This window comes from Nothoprocta perdicaria, unplaced genomic scaffold (assembly GCF_003342845.1).
Source record: "Nothoprocta perdicaria isolate Ctin4 unplaced genomic scaffold, notPer1 scaffold_108, whole genome shotgun sequence".
Lineage (NCBI taxonomy): Eukaryota > Metazoa > Chordata > Aves > Tinamiformes > Tinamidae > Nothoprocta > Nothoprocta perdicaria.
Window position 1 is genome coordinate 1,962,138 of NW_020454183.1, and position 21,697 is coordinate 1,983,834.

The 21,697-nt window shown below is 38.5% G+C and overlaps 1 protein-coding gene across 1 annotated transcript in view; it reads left to right on the plus strand.

The window, feature by feature from the left end:
• Positions 1-379: 379 nt before the first annotated feature.
• RPS6KA5 (ribosomal protein S6 kinase A5) overlaps positions 380-21,697 on the plus strand; it is a 62,355-nt gene continuing 41,037 nt past the window's right edge. The window contains exons 1-3 of the mRNA XM_026046459.1: positions 380-463; positions 11,914-11,985; positions 20,056-20,274. Coding sequence (XP_025902244.1) covers positions 20,118-20,274 — 157 coding nt within the window. The 5' untranslated portion in view covers positions 380-463; positions 11,914-11,985; positions 20,056-20,117. The remainder of the gene's footprint in view (positions 464-11,913; positions 11,986-20,055; positions 20,275-21,697) is intronic.

Sequence of the window (21,697 nt, forward strand, 5' to 3'; positions counted from 1 at the left end):
GCGCTGCGCCGCGCTCCGCGCCGCGTCCTGCCTCGCTCCGTCCCGCTCCGTCCCGCTCCGCTCCGCTCCGCTCCGTCCCGTCCCGTCCCGCCCTGCCGCGGGGCGGCCCGAGCACGGGGGAGGGGAGCCGCAAGGGCACGGGCGGGCGGGCGCCGGGCAGCCTACGTGTGTGCCCGCCTGTGCCTCCAGAACCGCTGCTCGCGCCTGCTCCGTTGGTGTTTTGATTTGTTATATTCTATTATTCTGTTTTGTGACGCCGATGGCCGTTATCCCGGCGGGCCGCCCCTGAGAGGCACGATCCGGCCGGCGCCGGGCGGCACCCCCGCCGCCTCCACGCGCGCTCGCACGCAGGGGCAGCGCGCCGCCGGCGCCGAGAAAATGGAGGAGGAGGAGGAGGGAGCCTCCGGCGCGGCGGAGGGCGACGAGCAGCCGCTGCGCACCGTCAAGCACGAGCTGCGGAACGGTGAGCGGCCGCGCGGGAGCGGGCAGGCCCCGGCGGGACGCCCCGCGCGTGGGGAGAGGCCGTCGGGACGTGGGGGCTCGGGAGGCTGCTGGGGGCCGGCGAGGGAATGGGAGCGGGAAGAACGGGGCTGCGGCGGCTCGGAGGGGAAGCGGCTTCTGGCTGCTGTTTCGTGGGTGAGGGATGTGTCCCGGCGCCCCGCGGCTGGCAGCGGCCCGCGGGCTCGGCTTTCATGGACGTGCCGGTGTTCGGGGGTGGACGGAGCCAGTGTGTGTGTGTGTGTGGTGGAACAGCACCGAGCGGTGCCGCTCTGCACGGCCAGTCCTCTGGAATCGGTGACATGCCCCAATTTCTGCGGGGGCAGAGCGTGGCTCCCTGGTTTTACGCTGGGATCTGTCCTCCCGCTCCGTGCGCCTTCCCGCAGCTCTGTAGTGACCTGAAAGACCCTCTGTAGGGGCATGTTTTGGCATGAGGAATATATATGGCCTTGCAAGGTACAGCGGGAATGCCAAGTTATGTGTTGTTGTGTTATGGGAGATATTTAGACATTTTTAGCACAGGGGTTTTAGCACAGGAATTTTGTGCTTTTCAGAACTTTCCACGCAACTTGAATATACTGCAGCATATTTGGAACTTCCCCTTAATTTAAAAGTGCATGTAGGATGTAACCAGGGTATATATTTTTGGTGTTTATTAACAGTAAAGATGCCATTAACTGGTGTTCTTTATCGCTTTTCTCTCCATTTTTTAATTCTTTCCACTGAAATTGAGTAAAAGTCGCTGTGTGATGCCTTGTATTCCTCTCAGAAGTTGAGAAAAGCTCCCCCAGGTTGGTGTAGCTGTTGGGCTTTAGTGGACCCATGGTGAAAGCAGAAGCTGGGTCTGAGATGGCTTTGGTGGCGCGCAGCCTGTTATCCCGGGGTCACTCCAGTCCCGCGGAAGGACCCCAGTGGATCGTGGCTATCATTGCAGCTTAAAAAAACAGTCCAAAACTCCCCCCCCACCACACACACGCTCACTCTTCCTGATAGCTACGTAGAAGCCAAATAAGCTGTAGTTTTCTTTCAGGCAAAGGAAAAAGAACTGGTGGGAAACGTGTTTCTCTCCTTAGGTTCTGTTAGACTTGAGCACGCAAGAGAGAGACGTGTGGGAAAGGAAACACAACCTATTTATTCCGTATCGTTACTATATCTAGCTTTCTTTTATGGAAGTTAAGACAGCACATAATCTCTACAGGATATTTATTTTAAGATAGTTTGAGGAATAAACATGTTCTTTGAAACTGGGCAAAGAGCTGTCTCATACAGCATAATAGGCAAATTTTGTTTTGATCAGTCCTGATGGTAAACTTTTATAGAGTCAGAATGTACTGATGCTGCTTTCAATGTAAATTTTCTCAGGCTTGTTTGTCTCTCCGTAAGCTTTTGAAATCCAGTTTAATGGAAATCAGCTGCTTCTCCCCATTTTCTTCTCCTTATTAAGTATTTAGAACTCTACTTTCTTTAAAATGCTTTCTAGCATTGGGCTATTTCTGGAGCATTAGGGTGGAGGAGGGAGCTGCTCTGTCATGCACTCCTGGGAGACTCCTACTCCTGAAGGTGTCAGTGGTGTCATCACCGTGCAAGACACATCTCGAGATACTGTCTCAGAACTTGTCTCCACGCCGTGCTTGGCGATACCACAATTTGAAGGGAAAATAGCACTTGCCTTTCTTTTATATATAAAAATAATAATCTCTAAGCTACTCTGAAACTTCTCTCAGGTTTTAAAACATGCAGTGTGGTTATTTGCTTTTGCTTCGCTTTGGAAAAGAAACTGAAGAGGCATGTAAGAACAGGAACTGGAACCATAGGAATTTTGTTCTTTTAAAATACCGAGATTATATACCATGTCTTTTTTTTTTTTTTTCTCCTCTTTTTAATTATTTGTTTAGATTCCTGAGTTCTCCTCCTTATTCTTTTCTTTATTTCATTTTGCTAGGTCTGTGACTAATTGAATGATTTAGTGTTATATGTTGAACCTAACTGTGATGTTAGCAGATGGAAAAGAGGTCAGTTTCCACAGTGCTTTAAAAGAATGTGCTATTGGGTAGAAATCATGGCTCCTGCAAGAAGGAAGTGTCGAGTTTTCATTTGCTGGAAGTTGTTGTGTGAAGCTCTTGACAATAGTAACTCAAACTACTAAGAATTAGGTTCATAATGAAGCTTATAGTTAAAATTTGCATTTGCCATTACTTCACTCTCGGAATTGCTTTGGACGTATCAAACTAGCTACGGAGACAGGGATTAATTGCAGTCAAGTGAGTAATGAACGTATAAAGCTTGAGTTGGAGATGAAACAAATATCTCTGAGGGCTAAAGAGATAACTTGTTAGCTTCGAGCAAGTGCTGTGGTGTACAGGGAAGCCAGGCTTGAGCATATGCAGTGTTTTAGCCTGCGGAAACTCTGTGCATCTTCCAGCTAGCTGATCATTAACCCTGTCATATTGTGGTTTGACTTTTCTTTTAAACTTTACCTTTGAAATTATGATGCTGCTTTGCGCTGTGTACGGTCACCGTTATTTTTAGTGTTCTGGCCTGTGTTATTAGGGCCCTGAAATTCATTCTCTGTTGTGTGACCAACAAGCAATTGCTGAAGAAACACTGCTTCGAAGGCATGTAGATTGGGACTGCGATAGGGAAGGAGCTGTAGTGTACAGCAGTCGAGGGCCCTTGTGAGATGTGCTGTGACTGGTTGCGCTCCTCTGAGCGGTGCCCAGGCTTTGTACGTGAAATTTATTAGAGTGTTGCAAAGAACTGGGGGATACACTTCGGTTTTGCCCCTGCTGCAGCTGAGCAAACTACCTGAGTGCATGTGCTTCAGGTTCCTGTGTGTTGTTTAGAATAGAAACAGCAGTGACTTTTAGGACACGTTTCAAGTCGATAATGATTTTCTGCTAATATATTCAGCAGCTGAAGTTTTTTATTTTTTATTTTTTTTTTTTTAAGAAGAGACTGGCACAAAAATGTTTTTCCCTCGACAGAAATTCACGATCCATTTGTTTCAGATTAGTTGCCACCTCCTTTTGCTTACACTGAGAAGAAAGGAGGTTTGGGAAAGTACAATCCCTTTACCTTCTCCAGAAATAGAAGAAAAATTATATGCCAAAGAACAAATGACAAAAGGTGTCTGTTTCTGCTGAGAACAACTTGTGCTTTGGTTCTGTTGAGAAATAATAAGAAAATTTATTTTTTTTCCTGAATAATCTATTTGCGGAATTCAGTGAAGGTTTTTTTTTTTTTTTTTTTTTTTTTAAATAAGGCTGATCTCAGAGTTGGTACAACATAACATCTTCGGTCTCTAAATATATTGTTTATCATGAAAATGATTTCTTCTTCACATCTTTTGTTTGCTGTTAATGCCAGGAAAAAAAATAATGGCAAATATAAGGCCTGTCAGAGAACATTTTTTGTGAAGATGAAAAATATGCACAGAAAAGGGAAAGATGTAATATAGGATAAAATATGTAACTGTTAACTGTAAGGGTTTTGTGTGTATATTTTTGTTGTTGTTGTTTGTTTTTTTTTTTTTTAGTTGACTTCTGTTTTTGCTTGTGGGAAAAAATAAAATAAGGATCTAAGAACCCTGAGCCTTCAATATATGTGACTAAGGTAGGAGGTTGCCCAGCTTGCAGCAGGCTTCCTGCTTTGCCAGTGAGACATGAAGATTTGCAAAACTGGGATCTTGATAGGAACGTGTGAGACCATGAATGCGTGGGCAATAAGCAGTGTGTATGTTTTTTTGTTTTGCTTTGAGCCATTGTTTCTTTCCTTCTGGCAAATCTGCACTGTTTTGAAGAAGATGCTTGGATTCACTTTAATGCTATTACAAACTTCGAGACTGAAGAACTTGCATTAACTTGTGCTTTGTCTGCCTGACTCCACTATGGGAAAAGGGATGTGAAGCCCAGAAGTCAATATGAGATTGGATTCCAGGGCTTCAGAGGCAGAAGAATCTGAAACTTACACTTGAGTTAAAAAGTAGTCTGATTTATAATCTGATATGAAACTATGAAACACTGTAGGTGATGCACATATTATCTGAAAGGTTTAATGTTACAAATTCTTATTTGCCCCCCTTGCATGAGAACTTAAACATGAGAAGATTTATTTGCAAATTGCAAGGCAGTTCCTTGTGTGTTCATATCATATGTCCTAAGGCATTGTGAAAATTCATATGCCTAAAAAAGAAGAAGCCATGCTTTAAGTACAGTTCAGCCTTTGTTATAGAGCTACAGCTGGCAACTCTATAGTGTATATGTATTTTTTATCTTTAAAAGGAAACATTTTTTATGAAAGTTTAAAGTCTATGTTTTAAGTGATAATTTGCGAAAGCAGTTTTCATGTAGGACTATCTAGTAATTCTGTATATTTTGTAGAGATCAAAGTATAAAGAGTTTCGTATTTCAAATACTAAATTATTGTAACTTTAGTTCTAGTTCTCCCTTTTAAGCACTAAAGTATGTATATTCTGGTATTTTGTACACTAGGAAATACTAGGATTGTTTTCTAAAGAGTGAGTTTGTGAATCATCTTTGATATAATTAAGATGTCTGAATATTGTTCTTTACCAAATCAAGACTATTTATGTTTCATAGTCCAAGAAATTCCTCGTATTTATCTCCTGTTAAGTTCTAATTCAGCTTTGATTATGATGGAGAAGGACTGTTTGTGTTTTACCAAGTTGAGGAAACTAATGAATTTGGCGAAAAAGATCTGCAGATACTAACTGTGCTACAGTTAGCAGACTTATCATTCTGTTAGCGCTAGTTACTTCAAGGATATTCTATGAAATGTGTCATATAAATGAGGTCTAGTAGACGTAGTTTTTATTACCACTGTATTGTTGAACCCTATCCTAATGAACTCTAAACACAAAGATAGTTTAAAAGCTCATCTTGGATTCCACTAAACAGTTAAGAGCCTTACTTGCCTCTTCAGATGCATTTTTAGGATCTTAAATTAGGAAACTGTCCAGAAAACACTTGCCAGAGTTGCTTAAATGCCTGAGACAGCTTGGGTATCTGAGGTTGTGATTTGCAGCTGTATTCCTGATGTAAAAATTTCTTTTAGGTTCCCTCCCTCACTTGGCAGCATTTATTGATATCTTCTGGTAAACATTAAGCGCTGAGTTAATTATTCTTTTTTTGAATTATTATACAACCCTGAAGATGACATGCAAGCTCTCTGCCCTAACTTATTCTGTAGATAGACAGATGGCCTGACTTACACAGGACTTGACTTACGTGCTGGCCTTCTATTTACTTTTTGTGTTTTGTTTTGTGATCTGTCGTGACTCTTTCCTTTCCCCCTTTTCTGTTGATATCTGCAAACGTTTTGTGTTTGGACAATTGGTCATAAAAGCTTATGTTAGAAAGGATCAGTGTCAAGAAAGTTCTTGAGCTTTCCTGGTTCATGCTTGCAGAAGCTAATACATAAAGGCCTTTCACCAAAATTTAAATTGTCAATTGTCTTTCCTTTGCTGATAAGTTAATCTATATTCTCATCCTTTTAACTCTGTGTCAAGAGGGAGAATGTGATTGAAGTGAGTGTATTTTTTGAATTGTTACTTATTCCTGCTGGCAGAGAGGGAGGGCCACAGCTGATTCATACATTGCCCTTTGATGTAATTTCTGATTTGAAAAGGTATGCGAAGTCTTTAGATATCTCTTATTTTGATTTGCCTATTTTAACCTTTTCTTCAGCATAAGATCATCTCTAACAACTTTATTCATTAGTTAGTTATTTACCTACTTTTTGTGTGTGGAGGGATTACTGCACGTTTAGCTGCTAGTTTACTTACAGTAATGATTTACTGAAAGTAATGACAAACTTCATGGCAAAATCACCTTTGGAATAGCGAAGGGACTGATGAATGCAAATGCTTCTTAGTAGGCGGTGTTTCCAACTCAGACTAGTGTGAGTCTGGATTGTTAGTCTCAAACTTCTATTTTTTTTATTTCTCTTTCAGCTTCTGATGTACAAATGAAAACTTTGGCAGGATATAGTTTTTTGTGGCTTCAGTCTCTGTTGATGATGGCAGTGATTGTTATCTGTCTTTTTTTTCCCCACAGTATTTCATGCTTCTGTACTTCCACATGTCTTATTACACTTAGCCAATAATTAGGTCTTTGCCTTTTCGGACTGTGCAAACTTTTTGTCTCCAAGCCTTCCAGGATGGGTTCATCAGTTCCATGAGTTCTTGAGCTTTTTCTCTGCTGGAGTGGCACTCTGTTTAAGCATCTAATGGTACAGAGCACGGGCAGTTGTTACCTTAGTTGTGATTCTAGAGTTCAGAATAACACACCTGATACTTGTCTTCTGTATAGTGAGTGCAGAATTGGGTGCATTTTTGCCATGATTAAAGTGCATCACTTAGGTGAGTGGAACTGAGCCATTATCTGAAGAAATAGATTAGGAAAAAAAATGGCATTGGCGCCAGGCATCAGATGCCTAGTAGTTTGAAATGCTGCAGACTCTCTCCTTCTCCTTTTCCTTGTTTTTTATCATTGTTTTCCTTGAAAGATTCTGAGGCTTGTTGCTGTGCTCAGAGAAACAGCAGAGCTGGTGGTCTAGTGTTGCTGAGAGTAGAGAAGACAAGTCACAGCACTTGGGCAGAACTTGCCTTTAAGTGAAGGCTATTTGAACAAATGGAGTAGATTCATTTTTCTGCTTCAAACCTGCTTTCTGACCTGTATGCCGTGGAGTCCAGAATCTGAAAGGACATCACATTTTAATTTAAAAACCACCACTGCTAAAATACTTTTATTAAGATAATACATTTTCTTAATTAAGTTGCTTAATTCCCACCAGGCTTTCTTAAAGCTCGAGGCTAGTCCAGGTGACAGTGTCAGCTTCTGTGTTACTTGGAGCCTCTTCATCAAGTAGAAGTATTTGGCCCTGGTCCCCAGAATGAAACAGACTGCTGTATTCCAAGGGAACTTAAAATGGTGGTGTGGATCATCGTGCACATGGATGTTTGTCTCCACAGTGAGAATATTTCTAGACATTTGCTTTCCTGCTGCATTTGAAGGTGACTCTTGGGTCCAATGCCATTGTTTTCACTTGTTTTTATGGATGGCCATGGTATCTTGCCTTTCCCTTTGTTTTGCTTCTGGACTGAACTGTTGTATCTCCCCATCTCATCTGCCTACTGCGCTTTCGACAATGTTGGTCTGGTGCTGGTTCTGCTCTGAACTGGAGTGGAAAATCTGCAAATAGAAATTTTCCTAATTGTTCACCTATCTTTACCTAACTTAGAAGGTGCTGGCAACTTTTACTTGGGTGTATTTTGTTTGTTGGTTGGCTTTTTTTTTTTTCTCCTCTCTCCTCATGTTCCACCATCCTGGATATTGCCATGTCATGTTTAGCTTCAGATCACATATGGAAAAGCTCTTGTCCTTTTGATTTGGACAGTAGTTTCTTCCTTTTGAAGCTCCTTTCCTTTGTGCCTTGTGATGCATCAATGCACTTGGGCAGACATTTGGAGAAATGTAAGTTTTCTGTTGCCATAGTGGCTTTTCTCATGCACATTCTTGAATTGAGAGTGGAGCCAAAGCCACTGTTCCCGAATGGCATCTTTTTATGCACTGCAGCATTATGGTGCTACTGGTAGAAATAACCTGGTGTGTGACTGCTGTGTGTACATCCTGCTCCATGTACAACATATGTTGTCTTCAGGCAGGTTGCACAGGTTGTTGTTGAGCGGGGCTCTGATAGCAACTTTAGCATAGTGATGGTTAAGGGTGGAGGTCCTTTCCCTGAGTTCAAGTTCTGTGTGATCCATCAGCAGCAGTCGTCTTGTGGTAGTCCCTCAAAGTCCGTCAAACAAACACTTCGGAAGAGTTGTCCTGTTACTGCAAATTGCTCCTTGTGGGAAGTTCCCACAGCAGTGGTCATTTAGACTCTTTCTGAGGGCGCTGGTGAGTGTAAGTACCGATCTCCAGGGATATACACTCTTCAAAGTGCAAGGAAATGTTGGCATGGCATGGCAGTCTTCGTTCTGGGGAAAATACCTTATCTTTGCTAGAGTGTCAAAAACTGCTGCACTCAGTTTTAGTGGAGGCAGACCAAGAAATGCAGTGCCATGGGAAAGAATGTGGGTTGGGAGCAGGCCCTTAGCTTGGTTTTTTGGTGGGGGAATGGCAGTCTTGTCTGGGAATTGCTCATCTCTTCCTGTGAGTTTGTAGATATATTGTTAATTTTTTAGATGAAGGGTAGTTATACTTAGGTTATAAGGAATCATTCTGAGAGAGTTTGTGTTTCAAGTGTCCTCTCATACCAGCATGTACTGCAGATACTTCTTGGCTATCTGGTCTTGTGGGCTGGCTTTTTATCTCAGTGTAATGAAGAAACAAGTGAATTTTTTTTTACGGTGATCACATGCATATTTGTGTTGCTTTTCCCCCCTGTTAGTTATGAAAATGAGATTACAGTAACATACTTAACATTCTTTTTTTGCTTTTTAAAGTAGAAATGGATAGAAGAAATTAAATGGATAGCATGAAATTCTAGTTCCCATTGAAACAAGTACATAATAGTTCATACTTGTTATCATTCAGCTCTTTGCTTACGCCTGTCTAATCACATGAAAGTAGGGCGAGTTCTACTAAAGTTATTGAATGTGAAATACAATCTAAGCTTAAGAATTGATGTCTTTTAGGACTGTAGCCAATACTGCAAATTTTCAGTGTGTGGAGATGGGGCATTTCTACATATTCCTTTCTTTCCATCCTCTTCCCTTCTAAGAATATTGCAGAGTGAAATGATTGTTTGGCCTTCTGTAAGGGCATTTAATTGAAAAGCCTTCTTCTGACAGTTCTTTACAAGATGAAATGTTAAAACATTTTTTTTTTTAATTTTTTGGAGGTGTGCGTATTGGAAGATCAAAAACAGATTTTTTTTTTAAAGTAAAAGTTTTTGGCCATTTAAAATAAGCACTTATCTAGTATCCAGACAAGTTCTATGTCTTGGATCTCTTTAGTAGTATCCACTGTTTTATTAAAAATTGTTGACACACTAGCACTGATCTCCTTAGAATAGCCCTGATTCTTGCTGTTTGAGGCAGGAAAGATCCCACTCTGAAACTGCTCGTGTTGAGTACTCTTCAGCTCTTGTTGAGAAGTACCAGTTGCCTGAAGACAGACTATTCTCTGAGCGTGACAGGACTTACTATGATTCTTTAGGCATTAACTCAATTTATTTCTGCCTTACCTACTATTAATGCTCTCTTGGCAGATGCCTACATTTTCCTTTTGTTGACTTCGGCAGTAGCTGTGATGTGGCACTAGTAACAGTATTTGTTATGTTGTACACATGTGAAACTAGTGCTGTAAACCAGCTCAGTTGGTGTGGAGCACATGCATCGTTCATTTGTTAACAGTTTTGGTCCTGAAGTCTTGTCTATTATATGTTATTAAAAAACATTGCTTTTCTTATCAGTTATAATAATTTTGCTGTGCTGTGTATTTCATTTATTACATATAACACTAGGAGACCTTGCAAATTCCCTTAGATTTGCCAAAATCACTGTCAGGTGTACTTGTATTCCTTCAAGAGAAAATTCTAAAAGCTCTTCTGGGCTCTCTAATCTCCCAGTGAGGCAAACTAATCTCTTCACCTGTTCCAAATTTGATGTTATCTCCTGTAAAGTGGGATGATAATAATTGAAAATGAGATTTTTAAATGAGATTTCATCAATGCCTTGAATGAGAACATTAATACTACTCTGTCACTCCTAGATACATTCTGTGTATGTGTACAGATTCCTAGGATTGTTGGAATGAGTCTAGACTGTGCTTGCTGACTTATTTACAGTCATAATTTCTGATGCTTGTCCCTCCTCTGCAGAGGCAATGAGAAGTCTTCTTGAAGCTTTGTGTTCTTTGTTTTGACTTGTTGAGTTACTACAGCTCTATGGAGATTAACTGTAAATTCTGCTAATGAATATAGAATTCATGCAGCCTTATGGAGTTTCTTAGAACTATCAAACCAAATTAGAATTTCTGTTGAACTGAGAAAATGAATTCCAACATTGCTGTTGAAAGAATTTCCCTTTAGGGTCAAGAGATCTTTGCACTTGAAATCTGTGTTACTGCAACTTAAAACTTCTTGCATGTCTTTCCTAAGCCTCATTTTCTTTTTTACTAGCCTTGAAACATGCAGCTTGACTTGAAGTTACTGTGTGAGGTTTTTTTAATTTATTTATTTTTTTAAGCTGCCATGCCATGTTACATAGCTTTATTTAGCTAGAAAAACTGCAGTTTACCATTTCAGTGTACCAGGGAACTTGTCTTGCTTAAAAAAATTATCAAATGTATTTTGTTTTCCTACTACTTTTAACATGAACCATTTCCTTGGGCAATTTCTGCTGCATGGTCTACAATTGTGTTGATACAAATGGGTGAATGATAATATGGTAGGCATAAAAACTGGAAAAGGAGAGTTGCTTAAGGCTTTCTTTCATCATCTTAGGGGAAAAAAACCCGTCCTTTTCTAACAAGAGTCTTCACTTCTCTGCTTAGAAAAATGACTGTTAGACAAAAAGTACTCAAAATGGCATTGATAGATGAGAAATGTATAATCCCCTCCCTTCAAGCTCCCCAGGAAATCAAATAGCTTTGGAGCAACCTATTTCTTTTCCAGATAAGTTGTCCATGTAGATTCAGGGTCCTTTGGTAATAGAGGTGACTCTTTCTAGCTTTAGTAACTCCGTGCTTTTCTCATCCCACGTACCATTTCATCCAGCATCAAGGGGAATGCTGGGGCTAAGTGGAAACCTTCTTGCTTACAACTACTTATTCGAGGGATAGATAGGAGGTAGAGCTAAACTCTCTCACAGGCTCTTGGTGATAGGATGAGGGATAGCAGACCCAAGTTGAAACATGATCTTCAGGTAGATATTAGGGGAAAAAATATATAATAGGTGTTTAAATAATAAAATATAAATAACAAAAGATATAAAATAAATAATATTATATTTTAATATATATAGTAATATTATATATAATAAATATAATAAAAAATAAATTATAATAGGTGTTTAAATGGAGAACAGGTTGTCCTGAGAGGTTGTGGAATCTCTGTCCATAGAGTTGTTTAAGACTTGTCTGGACAAGGCCATGAGCAGTATGATCTAACTAGTAGGGCTAGTTAGGGCTTTGGACTAAATGACCTCTGGAGGTGCCTTCCAACCTAAATTATGATTCTATGTCTCTGAAAACACCAGTAACTGCAGGAAAAAAAATGTGCTCTACTTTTCAAATTAAAATAGTACAGTATGGTGCTGATGTATCCTTTTAATGTCATGCATTTCATTTAGTAGCTACTAACTTTTTATGTTATGGAAATTGTAGTCATCTGTCAAAACGATGGTTGTGTGTTACATCTCTGATGTATTTTTCTTTCTTTTTTCAGCAAACTTGACAGGCCATGCAGAGAAAGTTGGCATTGAAAACTTTGAACTCTTGAAAGTTCTTGGAACAGGAGGTAAGACGCACTGTTTTTCTAAGCTGAATATTGGAAGCAATACTCTTAAGTACACTTTTGTTTTCCAGCTGAACTTTTTTATTATTGGAAAGTTCTTTAGGAAGATGTATCACCCTTTTTTTTTTTCTTTTTTCCTTTCTCCACAAACATTGTGCAAAATTAAGAAGTCAGGTGTTATAACTTGAAACATTTGTTGCAGATGTTTCACTTGAAAATAGAAGAAAAATGGCTTGATTTTTTGGAGATTTAATGCAGTTTATGGAAAAATATGATTTAAGGCAAGAGCTTGAAAAATTCATTAAGTTCTTCTGACTATTTTTTAGGAATTTCTGAAAAGACAGTTGTGTCAGTACCTTACGCAATAGGATGATGAGGTCTATTTCCATCATACTCAAACCCCAGTAATTTTTTAAGATGGAAAATATGCTCTGTTTTGTGGATTTCTGTATGATACTGGAGTCTCAGGGGGTTTATAGGACATCTGTAACTAGCAAGACTGTTGATAATTCTAATGCTTTATTTCCTCTGTATTATGTACATATATGTGTTTGTGGATACATATACACATTTAATTACATATATACACACAGCATGCATATATTTTATTCATATATACATATATATGAATATGTATGTGTATTTATATACACATAAATATGTATATACATACATACACACACTCTTATAAGCGTGTGCATTCTCAGAATGCTGATACTTTTTGTCAGTACTGACAGGATCCACTGTTGAGTAGACAGTATTGAGGTCTATAAAAGTTAGAGGTTTTGGTTTTTGAGTGTGAATGGTACTGATCATTAACTGCTAGCAATGAAACTACAGTTCCACAAACTGCTGCATAAAGAACAAGAAAGCAAAGGGTTTTGATCTCTGCAATGAGCAAAGGGTTTTGATCTCTGCAATTGTGTCATAAATTCTTTTGTCATTTCATTATACCATTAAGTCCTGGAGGATTACATTTTTATGTTTCTGAAATAAATTTTTAATTTGAGTCTAAAAGACGTAACGAGTCAATTCTTCTGTCCAGTTTCTGTAGGTAAGGTCAAGGAAGCTGTAGTGCTCAGATATGCATGTTGCGTATTCATAGGTTTAAGCAATTCTGCTCTTCTGAAGTGGTTCATTATAACTGGTTTGAGGTCAGCACCTTTTATTCTTCTAGCTCATAATCATACATTTGTTGTGGGCATTTCTACTTTCTCTCTTGTTGATGGAAAAATTGGATTGATTTTCTTAATGAAAGATGAAGACTGGTCCCGACTGGTCCATATTTCTATCTCCTGTTTTCCTTGCCATTAGCCTGAGATCACCTTAGTATTACAGCTGCTGCATTTGGAATAAAAGGTGAATTTGGTAGTTTCGTAAGTGTCGATCTTCAAGTTTAGACTGGTAGTAGCCTGACCTCCTCCTACCTTCTTTGGGCAGTACCTCTGAATAGCCCTTTGGCTGCGGTTGAACTTTTGTCTATTATTCATTGCCACCTTCCATACTCTCTTGCCTTCGTGAATAGATTAGCTGACTTTTCTTGGCCTAATGTACCCTTAATCATACCAGGTAATCCTTAGGCTCATACCCCTAAAATAGCCTATTCAGTCAGGACAGCAGGGTAATTATTATCAAGAACCTCTCAGACCAGTCTGCTTCAGCAGGTTGACAAGAAGGTTGACATTATGTGTATGTGCGAAGGAAGGGGCGGAAAAGAAACGCTTGCCTCTCCCTCCTGCTCTAATGGCTGGATTACTCCAGGAACGTCTGACTCACTGTGTTCAAACTAGTTCAAGAGCTGATTAAAAGATTCCCGCCCGTTTTGAGAATCCAGGGAGACCTTAGGTATCCTGAAATGGTATTTGTGGAAAGAGTAGTACTTTCTGTCAACAGTGTTATTTGCATTTCTGTAGTACATAATTTGAATCACAGCTTGGATTTTGCTTGTGGAACCTATAGACTAGACCAACAAGGCATTCGTGAAGCTTTGTTCACTCTGCACTAAGTGTATCAGAGCTGAGAACCATGAACTGGGTGCCTCGGAGGAGTTCACTTGTCAAGTATTGCCTAGTATTAAATGCACTTCACCCAATCAGAAGGGTTCTGATTCTGTTCACTCTTCAGGAAGTGAATATCTGAAATTTGTCTCTTCTGTCCTGACACAAAATCACGGAGAAGAAGACTGTGATAGTCTTAAGGAATTCCTAGAGTTCCTTCTGCCAACGCAGGATCAATGATAGCTGCCTTGTCCAAAGGACACAGATTTATTCTGTCGGCCTCCAGTAGCAGAAATTCTGCAGCCTTCCTAGGCAGTCTTGCTGAGGACGTTTCACTTCCTCATTTAAGAGACGTTCTGAGGATTGCACTTCTCTCACCCTTGCAACACATTTTAAAAGAATACCATGGTATATGATACCATTTATGTTAGATGTTTTTTACTCAGATATCAACAGAATCTTGATGCAGCTAGAAATAAGTTGAAAATTAAGAGTGTTTTTAATTGTTATGGTCAGAATTTCTGTGTTCTTTTCATTGAATCGACAAAGCAGAACAGGAATGATATCACACGAGTGCTGGGAACAGGCAGTGAGTCTAAAATGGCCTTGAAATGCTCATCTGTACAATAAAAAGTTACAGGAGTAAAGGGCTTAGGGTTACAGAATCACAGCGAGCTACAAGTTGACTCCAGCGCTATTTATTTAATAATATATGAAAGCCTTTATCATATCTATATTTTAGGAAAAGAATTATTGTACAGTGCTTATTTTAGATATGGAAAGATAACCTGAGAAAATGCAATAATTCTTGAAATAGCTGCTGCAGTTGGGAAAATTTGGAGCTATGCATTCAGTTCAACTCAATTCACCTTCAGTTCGGTTCATCAGCAACTGAATTGAACTTCAGTTCAATTCATCTCAAATGCGTTCTGCCTTGAATTTTGGGGATCCTATTTAGGCTTGTAACTTCGTGCTCTCATACTTGAAGGCAGAAGGAGAAAAGAGGATGACTGCTATGGCCTTCTCAGTCCATTACTGGGGTGCAAATTACACATGCTTTACTAGATGCCCTTCAGCCAGAAAATGATGGCAGGTGATGTAGTCCATTATTTCTATTATTTAAAAAAAAGAGGAGAAGGCAGAGAAGTTCCTGGAACTCAAAGACCTGTCCAAACAACCCTTGTCTTTTGCCTTTAGTGACTTGTCTTAAAATTATGCTCAAGATGATGAAAGAGCAGAAAACTCTTCCCCCCACAGCGGGGGAACAGCTCTGTTCTTTTCCTGTTCCTGTGTGCTGGAAGTGCACTTTGTGAAGCTGAATGCTGGGGATGGGTGGTTGAGGTCATCTTGGACCAAGAGGTTCAAAGGGATAAAAATGACAACTCTCCCATGGTTTGGAGTGTTTTAAAGAAAAATGAACGAGGGGATCTGATAGCTTTTATTGTGAGTAATGCTTGTTGCATGTTTAGGTAGATTCTAGGTACTGCTGCTAGATACTACTGGTTTTACTGTCATACAGTTGAACATAATTAAAAGGTTTTTATTTTTTATTTGCCACTGTGGAGTTATGCAGAGACTCTCCAAAGTGTTTTCACATTATTTGACACTTGAATGATCTTCAGTAATAGAAGGCAGAATATATTGAAGCCTTCAGACAAATTACTTGATGGATATAGATAGTATTTTAACTAATGGCAATATTTTTAATATAGCCTGCTGCTGGACAATTGAATAAACTAAAGATACTCAAAATTAAGTTTCCTTCAGTGCTGCCTTGCTTAAATACATAATTATGACTTGGTACTTTTTTCAGCAGTGAAGCAGCAACAGTTATTTGTATTTATTCTTGTTTTAGATGCTTACTTTTAAAAAAGAGAGGTAAAACAAGACAGAAAGAAACAGTATCCTTAGGCTAATATTTCTCATGTGGAAGAGGTTCTTTGTGATAGTATTTTCTTCATTCCAGATTGTGTATAGTTTCACACTTGTTATTTTCTTTAACATGTATTTCTTTGATTTGCATTTGTTTTGTATAGTATCTACCATCACAGTCAGAAGGGTGCTAATTATTTTATATATATATTTGTGTGTGTGTGTGTGAGAGAGAGAGAGAGAGAGAGAGAGAGAGAGAGAGAGAGAGAGAGAGAGAGAAGGGTAAAGAAAGATCATTTTAATGATCCAGAGGTCATTTTGAGTGCCTTGTTTTCTCACATATGGATTATTCCTTCTTTTCCTTCACAGCAATAGTAACACTTATTGTGATTTTAAAAATTATACTTTTATTCAGTCTTTCAGTGGTGTTTAAGAAGTGATAATATCAGGAGCCACATGTATTGTTGCCTAATAACCGCTTGACTAGTTATTAGATTAGACAGAAGAATAGTCAGAAACAAAAATATAACTGCCTTACATGAAGGAGAATACTCAATACATTGGAATTGCTCATGTGAGAATTGCTATGCAGGCATTTTAGGTTTATGTGATGAAAGAGTTAAAAATTCATCTAATCATTAACACTCTCTGGACCCTAATTTATTTCCAGAGCTCAAAGCTTTGCAGCATCAGGACTAATTGATGAAAAAGTCAATTTTTTTTTAAGTGTTGATTAATAATATCAATAAACTAAAAGAATGAATAAAGGAGAAATCTATATATAAAACTCTCAAGGATGGACCAAGATTAAAATGGGAGAACTAGCCAAAAAGTCAACAGGATTGAAAAGTTTAAAGACTGCATATAGAGGATATTTGGAATCGGAATATATTTTGCAGTGAAGGGAAGAAAATCGTGAGCATGAATGTGTGATTTAAATAATCAGCTCAGAAATCTTGTTATGCAAGAAGGAATAATCAAGCTGCATCTAAGGTCAGGAGGTAGTCTGAGAAAGCTAAGACAGTGGAACTAAGTTAGATCTTTCCAAGAATCAAATTAAGTTTTATTCAGTTTCTGCTAAGGATAGCTATGGTGAATATTGCAGGTAAGGTAGGATGGCTATTCCGAAATATGATATGGAACTAGGAATTTATTTTTCTGTACAAAATGTGGACTGAAAAGAGGTGACTGTGTTCAACCTAAGGAACATTTGGAAAACTTCATCCCATTTATACATCAATGAGTTCTGGGAGAGTTGGACAGTAAGATTTGGAAATGCTTGTTCAGACTGCTGTACTTTGGTCTATGCTGGGATTTTTGCTTGAACTTTTTTTTATTTTTCCCCCCTGATTTTAGCTGCTAGAACTCTGTGCCTTTCCAAATTTGCCACTTCCCATAATCTAAGGACTATTATAACAATTTAAAAAATGTGGCTGATGTGGGCTTGTATAGATGTAATTATCCTCCAGCACATATTACACAAGAATGCAGTGAAATTATCCGAACCATTAGATGGTTTGTGACTTGGAACCTTTTACTATTGTTGTCTCATATCATTATTCTTGAGCTAGCCATACAGAAAGACATTTTAGAAGGTGGCATAGTTTAATTTGTGATTTAAAACCACTGCTTTAAAACAGTGTAAAATCATCAAGTTTTGCTAGATTGAAAGGTCCACAGAAACCATGCATCCTCTCTGGTAAAAACAATAAGAATTGGTTGCATTTCCTCTGTAAGAATCAGCTGACATGGTGCAGTGGCTTATTGTGTGTGCATTTATACAAAAGCAATAAACGAGCAGAGATTACTTCATATTTTTAATTTGTGGACTTTCAATATGTATGTACTTGATAATATTCTAGTGATTTTTTTCTTCCCCACCTGATTTATTTTACTAAATACTTATTCATAAAGAGAGGCATTAGTGAAAAGAATTCCTTATCTCCCAATTATATTTTTCTGCCTCTTAATTTAAGTGGACCTTCGGTTATACATTGCTGGCATGAAATCTTTTAGTTGTCTCCTATATTGATATCTCTGATATTGATTTGCAGTAAACCAATAATATATATTGATTTTCAGTCCTACTGTAATTTTTTAAAAGGATTTTTGGAGGCAGATACTTAAGGGTTGTGTGTGTGTGTACATTGCTCTATATTTCTGCCAAATAATTGAGCTGTATATCAGATTTCACAAAAATGAATACTAAAACAGGGCTCTGAGAAGTGTGAAAGCTTTCCTGGGATAGGATTGTTATTGAAGATATTCTTGAAATCAGCTTTTGCTCCTTCTGCTTTTGGCCTTTCAAATTGATTGCTGTTGCAGTTTTCTCTTAAGTGAATATCTTATAGTGGTATCAGAGATTCTGATGTTGAATATGTCATGAGTCATTTGATTAAAATAGTGCTCTTAAAATTTATTCTCATCAAAACTGCTGAGAGTCTTCATCATTCTGTCAGCCCTTCTGAATTTTATGGAGAAAATGATTTGTGTCATGGTAAAGCTCTATATCAAAATCCTTTTAAGATGGCATTAGTCTAACTTCTAGATATTTTCGTACAATTCACATGTTTATAATTTGTTGTTTGTTTTATGCTCTATTTAAAACTATAATTGATCCTGTTTAATGTATTTGTAGGATTCTGCCGCTTGAGGCAATATTGCCTGCTTTCATAAAGGATAATCAAAGATACAGCTAGCAAAGTGTTAAAATCTAGGGCCTTTTTTTTTTTGTTGTTTCAATTTAATGTAGCTTCGAATGTTCCCCAAATGTTCTGATTCAAAATCTGCTCTTTCTTGGGTACTTAAAGGAGCTCATGTAAATACTTTTGGCTAGAATTTTTAGTGAGACAGTGAAAGAAGTGATTCCCTGTTATTCCTTTCCTTTTGGTTCTAACATTCTGTTGCTTTCTGCCTTTTTTGACCATTAAGGAGTTTTTTTAATCTGTCAGTAATAACTCTAGTTACCTATGAGCTTTCAGCTGTAACCATTTGCACAATTATTTTTCTAAAGGAATTGCTCATTTACCAAGTTGGATTTTTATCTGCCATTTTATTATTCAGGTACTTAATATCATGATGTTGTTCTGCATCTTTGCAGTCAACTTTGGCTTTTGTTGAAGTGAATAATTTACTAACCTGAGAAAATCAGCTTCTTGGCTGATGTATAACTGAATCAGGCAGCATGAACATTTGCAGTGATCGGTTGTCACTAGGAAAAAAATAAACATCAGTTTTCTGTCTGTTAGTGTAGTTCTGAATCCATGAGAGGACCTTCTCTTTGAATCTGTAATTGTTCAATGCTTTTAAGACCCTTTTGTTAAGAAACTTGTAAAGTGCTTTCGAAATCTGTAAGTCAAGCAGATGATTTTTCTCCCTTCGTCATGGCTCCTTTGAGCAAAAGTTAATAATTATTTCCTTCTACAAAACTAACACTGATTCATTCACATAGTATCCTGTTTATACATCTACTGATTCTAATCTTTATTCTTCCTGCAGATTTGCCTAGATTCACTAATAGTCCCAGAAGGTGTTTTTATATTTAAAAAAAAAGTCACATTTGTCACATTTGTTACTACTTTTTTCCTCGAATATAGAGGATCTTTACAGCACTTAATGTTCAATATGTTAAAATTCTTGCATTAATTGATACCTTTTAGTCCTAGAGAGTTTCTGCAATTTATTCTGCTTTAAGTCCAGTGTAGGAGCCCTAGAAAGTTCCTATGCACTTCACGTTGTAGGAAGAAATGACTGACTTTTCTTCTAGGCGGTATTTATAACCTCTGCTACGAAGCTCTTACTGACAGTGTGCAAGTTGCCCAAATACAGACCGACGTTTGGGGGAATATAAGGACAATATCTCTCTGACTCCAAACTCCTGCTCAACTTTAAATTTTGAGTGTGTTATATTATTACAAAGTAAAAATTAATCAGCCCTTTTTAATTCTGAAATTGTTAGATTTGTTGCCACTGCCCCCCACCCCACTCTTGTTGTATCAACCTGGAATAAAAAAAAAAAAACGGAACACATGGATCTGAAAAACCTTAGCAAGAATGTTCGCAGTACTGTTGTTTTGGCATCAAAATGAGTAATCAGCAGGAAAAAAAGACCAAGTAAGAAATATGATGTAATGTTAAAATTGGAAGGGATATAATACTAGATATGAGTGTGTGACCGTTTTTCTCCCAACATTTTCTTTTAAAGCCTATGGAAAAGTGTTCCTAGTAAGGAAAGTAAGTGGCCATGATGCTGGCAAGCTTTATGCCATGAAGGTCTTGAAGAAGGCGACAATAGTCCAAAAAGCCAAAACAACTGAGCACACGAGGACGGAACGGCAGGTGTTGGAGCACATCAGGCAGTCGCCGTTTCTGGTCACGTTGCATTATGCCTTTCAGACCGATACAAAGCTTCATCTCATTTTAGGTGAGTGGTTTCCAGGATTCAAGTCTTATGTTAATGCAAATTAAAACTCACAAAATATCAATATTTTGATTTTATTTTGATTTTAATTTTTAATGTGTTCTTAAGTACTGTGTGTTTGGAGATTGTATAGGAAGTATAGGAAGTAAAATACTGTTCTTCAGCAGTGTTGTGTGTGGTTTTCCTGTTTGAACTTCAGTGTGTTCTGAAATGGGGGTAGGGAAAGTATTGTCAGTGACCTGCATCCAGCAAAAATGTGTGTTGTCATAAGAACCTAAAGCAGAGAGGGAAAACTATTAAAATGAATGTTCTTGAACCTAACTAGAAGATGAAATTTTTTATTACATTTTTTTTCCTTTAACAGTGATTATATATTGCATTAGTTTTCTGCCGAATTTCAGGCGAATTGCTACCAATTTTAGTTGCATTTTAGTCAATACGAATACGGGAATAAAAATTTGGTCTGTTTTCTGTCTGCTGACTTTGCACGTGTGACAGAGGTTATGGGTAAAATGGCATGAGAAAACATCTCTTAGTTACTGGGAACACTTGGTAAGAGAGAAGATAAAAAGTCACAGAGTTTTTGAAGTGTAGAAAACCTCTTGGTTCAAACACACCTCACGTTTCACTCTAAAAAGCATGTTGCAAATTTTCCTGATTAGCGGTTTTGAAGCATTATATTTCTGAGAGAACAGGTCTACCTGTTGCTACTCTAGCCAGATATTTGTGCATAGTTTTAGTGGCATTGAATTGCAGCAACTAAGATTCCACCAGCCCTGCCTTTTTTGGTAAACAGACGTGCTAGTGAGAGGGTAGGAAATGCCAGTTAAAGATGATTTTGCTCTTACTTATTGCTGGAAAAAGTCCTTACAACACTAGGAACTGCAAACTGTTCATACAGCTTCCTGCTGTAAAGTGCTGGTGAAAAACATTTCTTATTTTGTGGAGACTTCATTAATATACTCCAGTTGTTTCTGTAATCTGCTTCTTGCATTTATACCTAGTGATGTAGGTAGGTTTTTTGCTATGTTGTGGTAGCTTTTGCATGTCTGTATTTGAGATGCACTTGTTGATAAATTTATCATATGGTGAGGCTTTCTGGAACATGTTTCATTTTTCTGCTGGCCTTGCCATTTTGCTTGCAGTTTTGGTGTGAGGAACCCCAAGTGTGGCAGGAGACTCGTTAGGAACTTGAGAGTATTCAGCTCAGATACAACTTCTATATTGTATGTCTGTCTCCCACCACCTTTCTTCTCAAGGGCAGTAAGTTTTTAGGAAAAGAGGCTGAGTATTACACTCCTTTTTCATAGAATCATAGAATGCCGAAGGTTGGAAGGGACCTCAGAGGTCATCGAGTCCAACCCCCCTGCTCACGCAGGGTCACCTAGAGCACGTGGCACAGGGCTGCATCCAAGCGGGTTTTAAA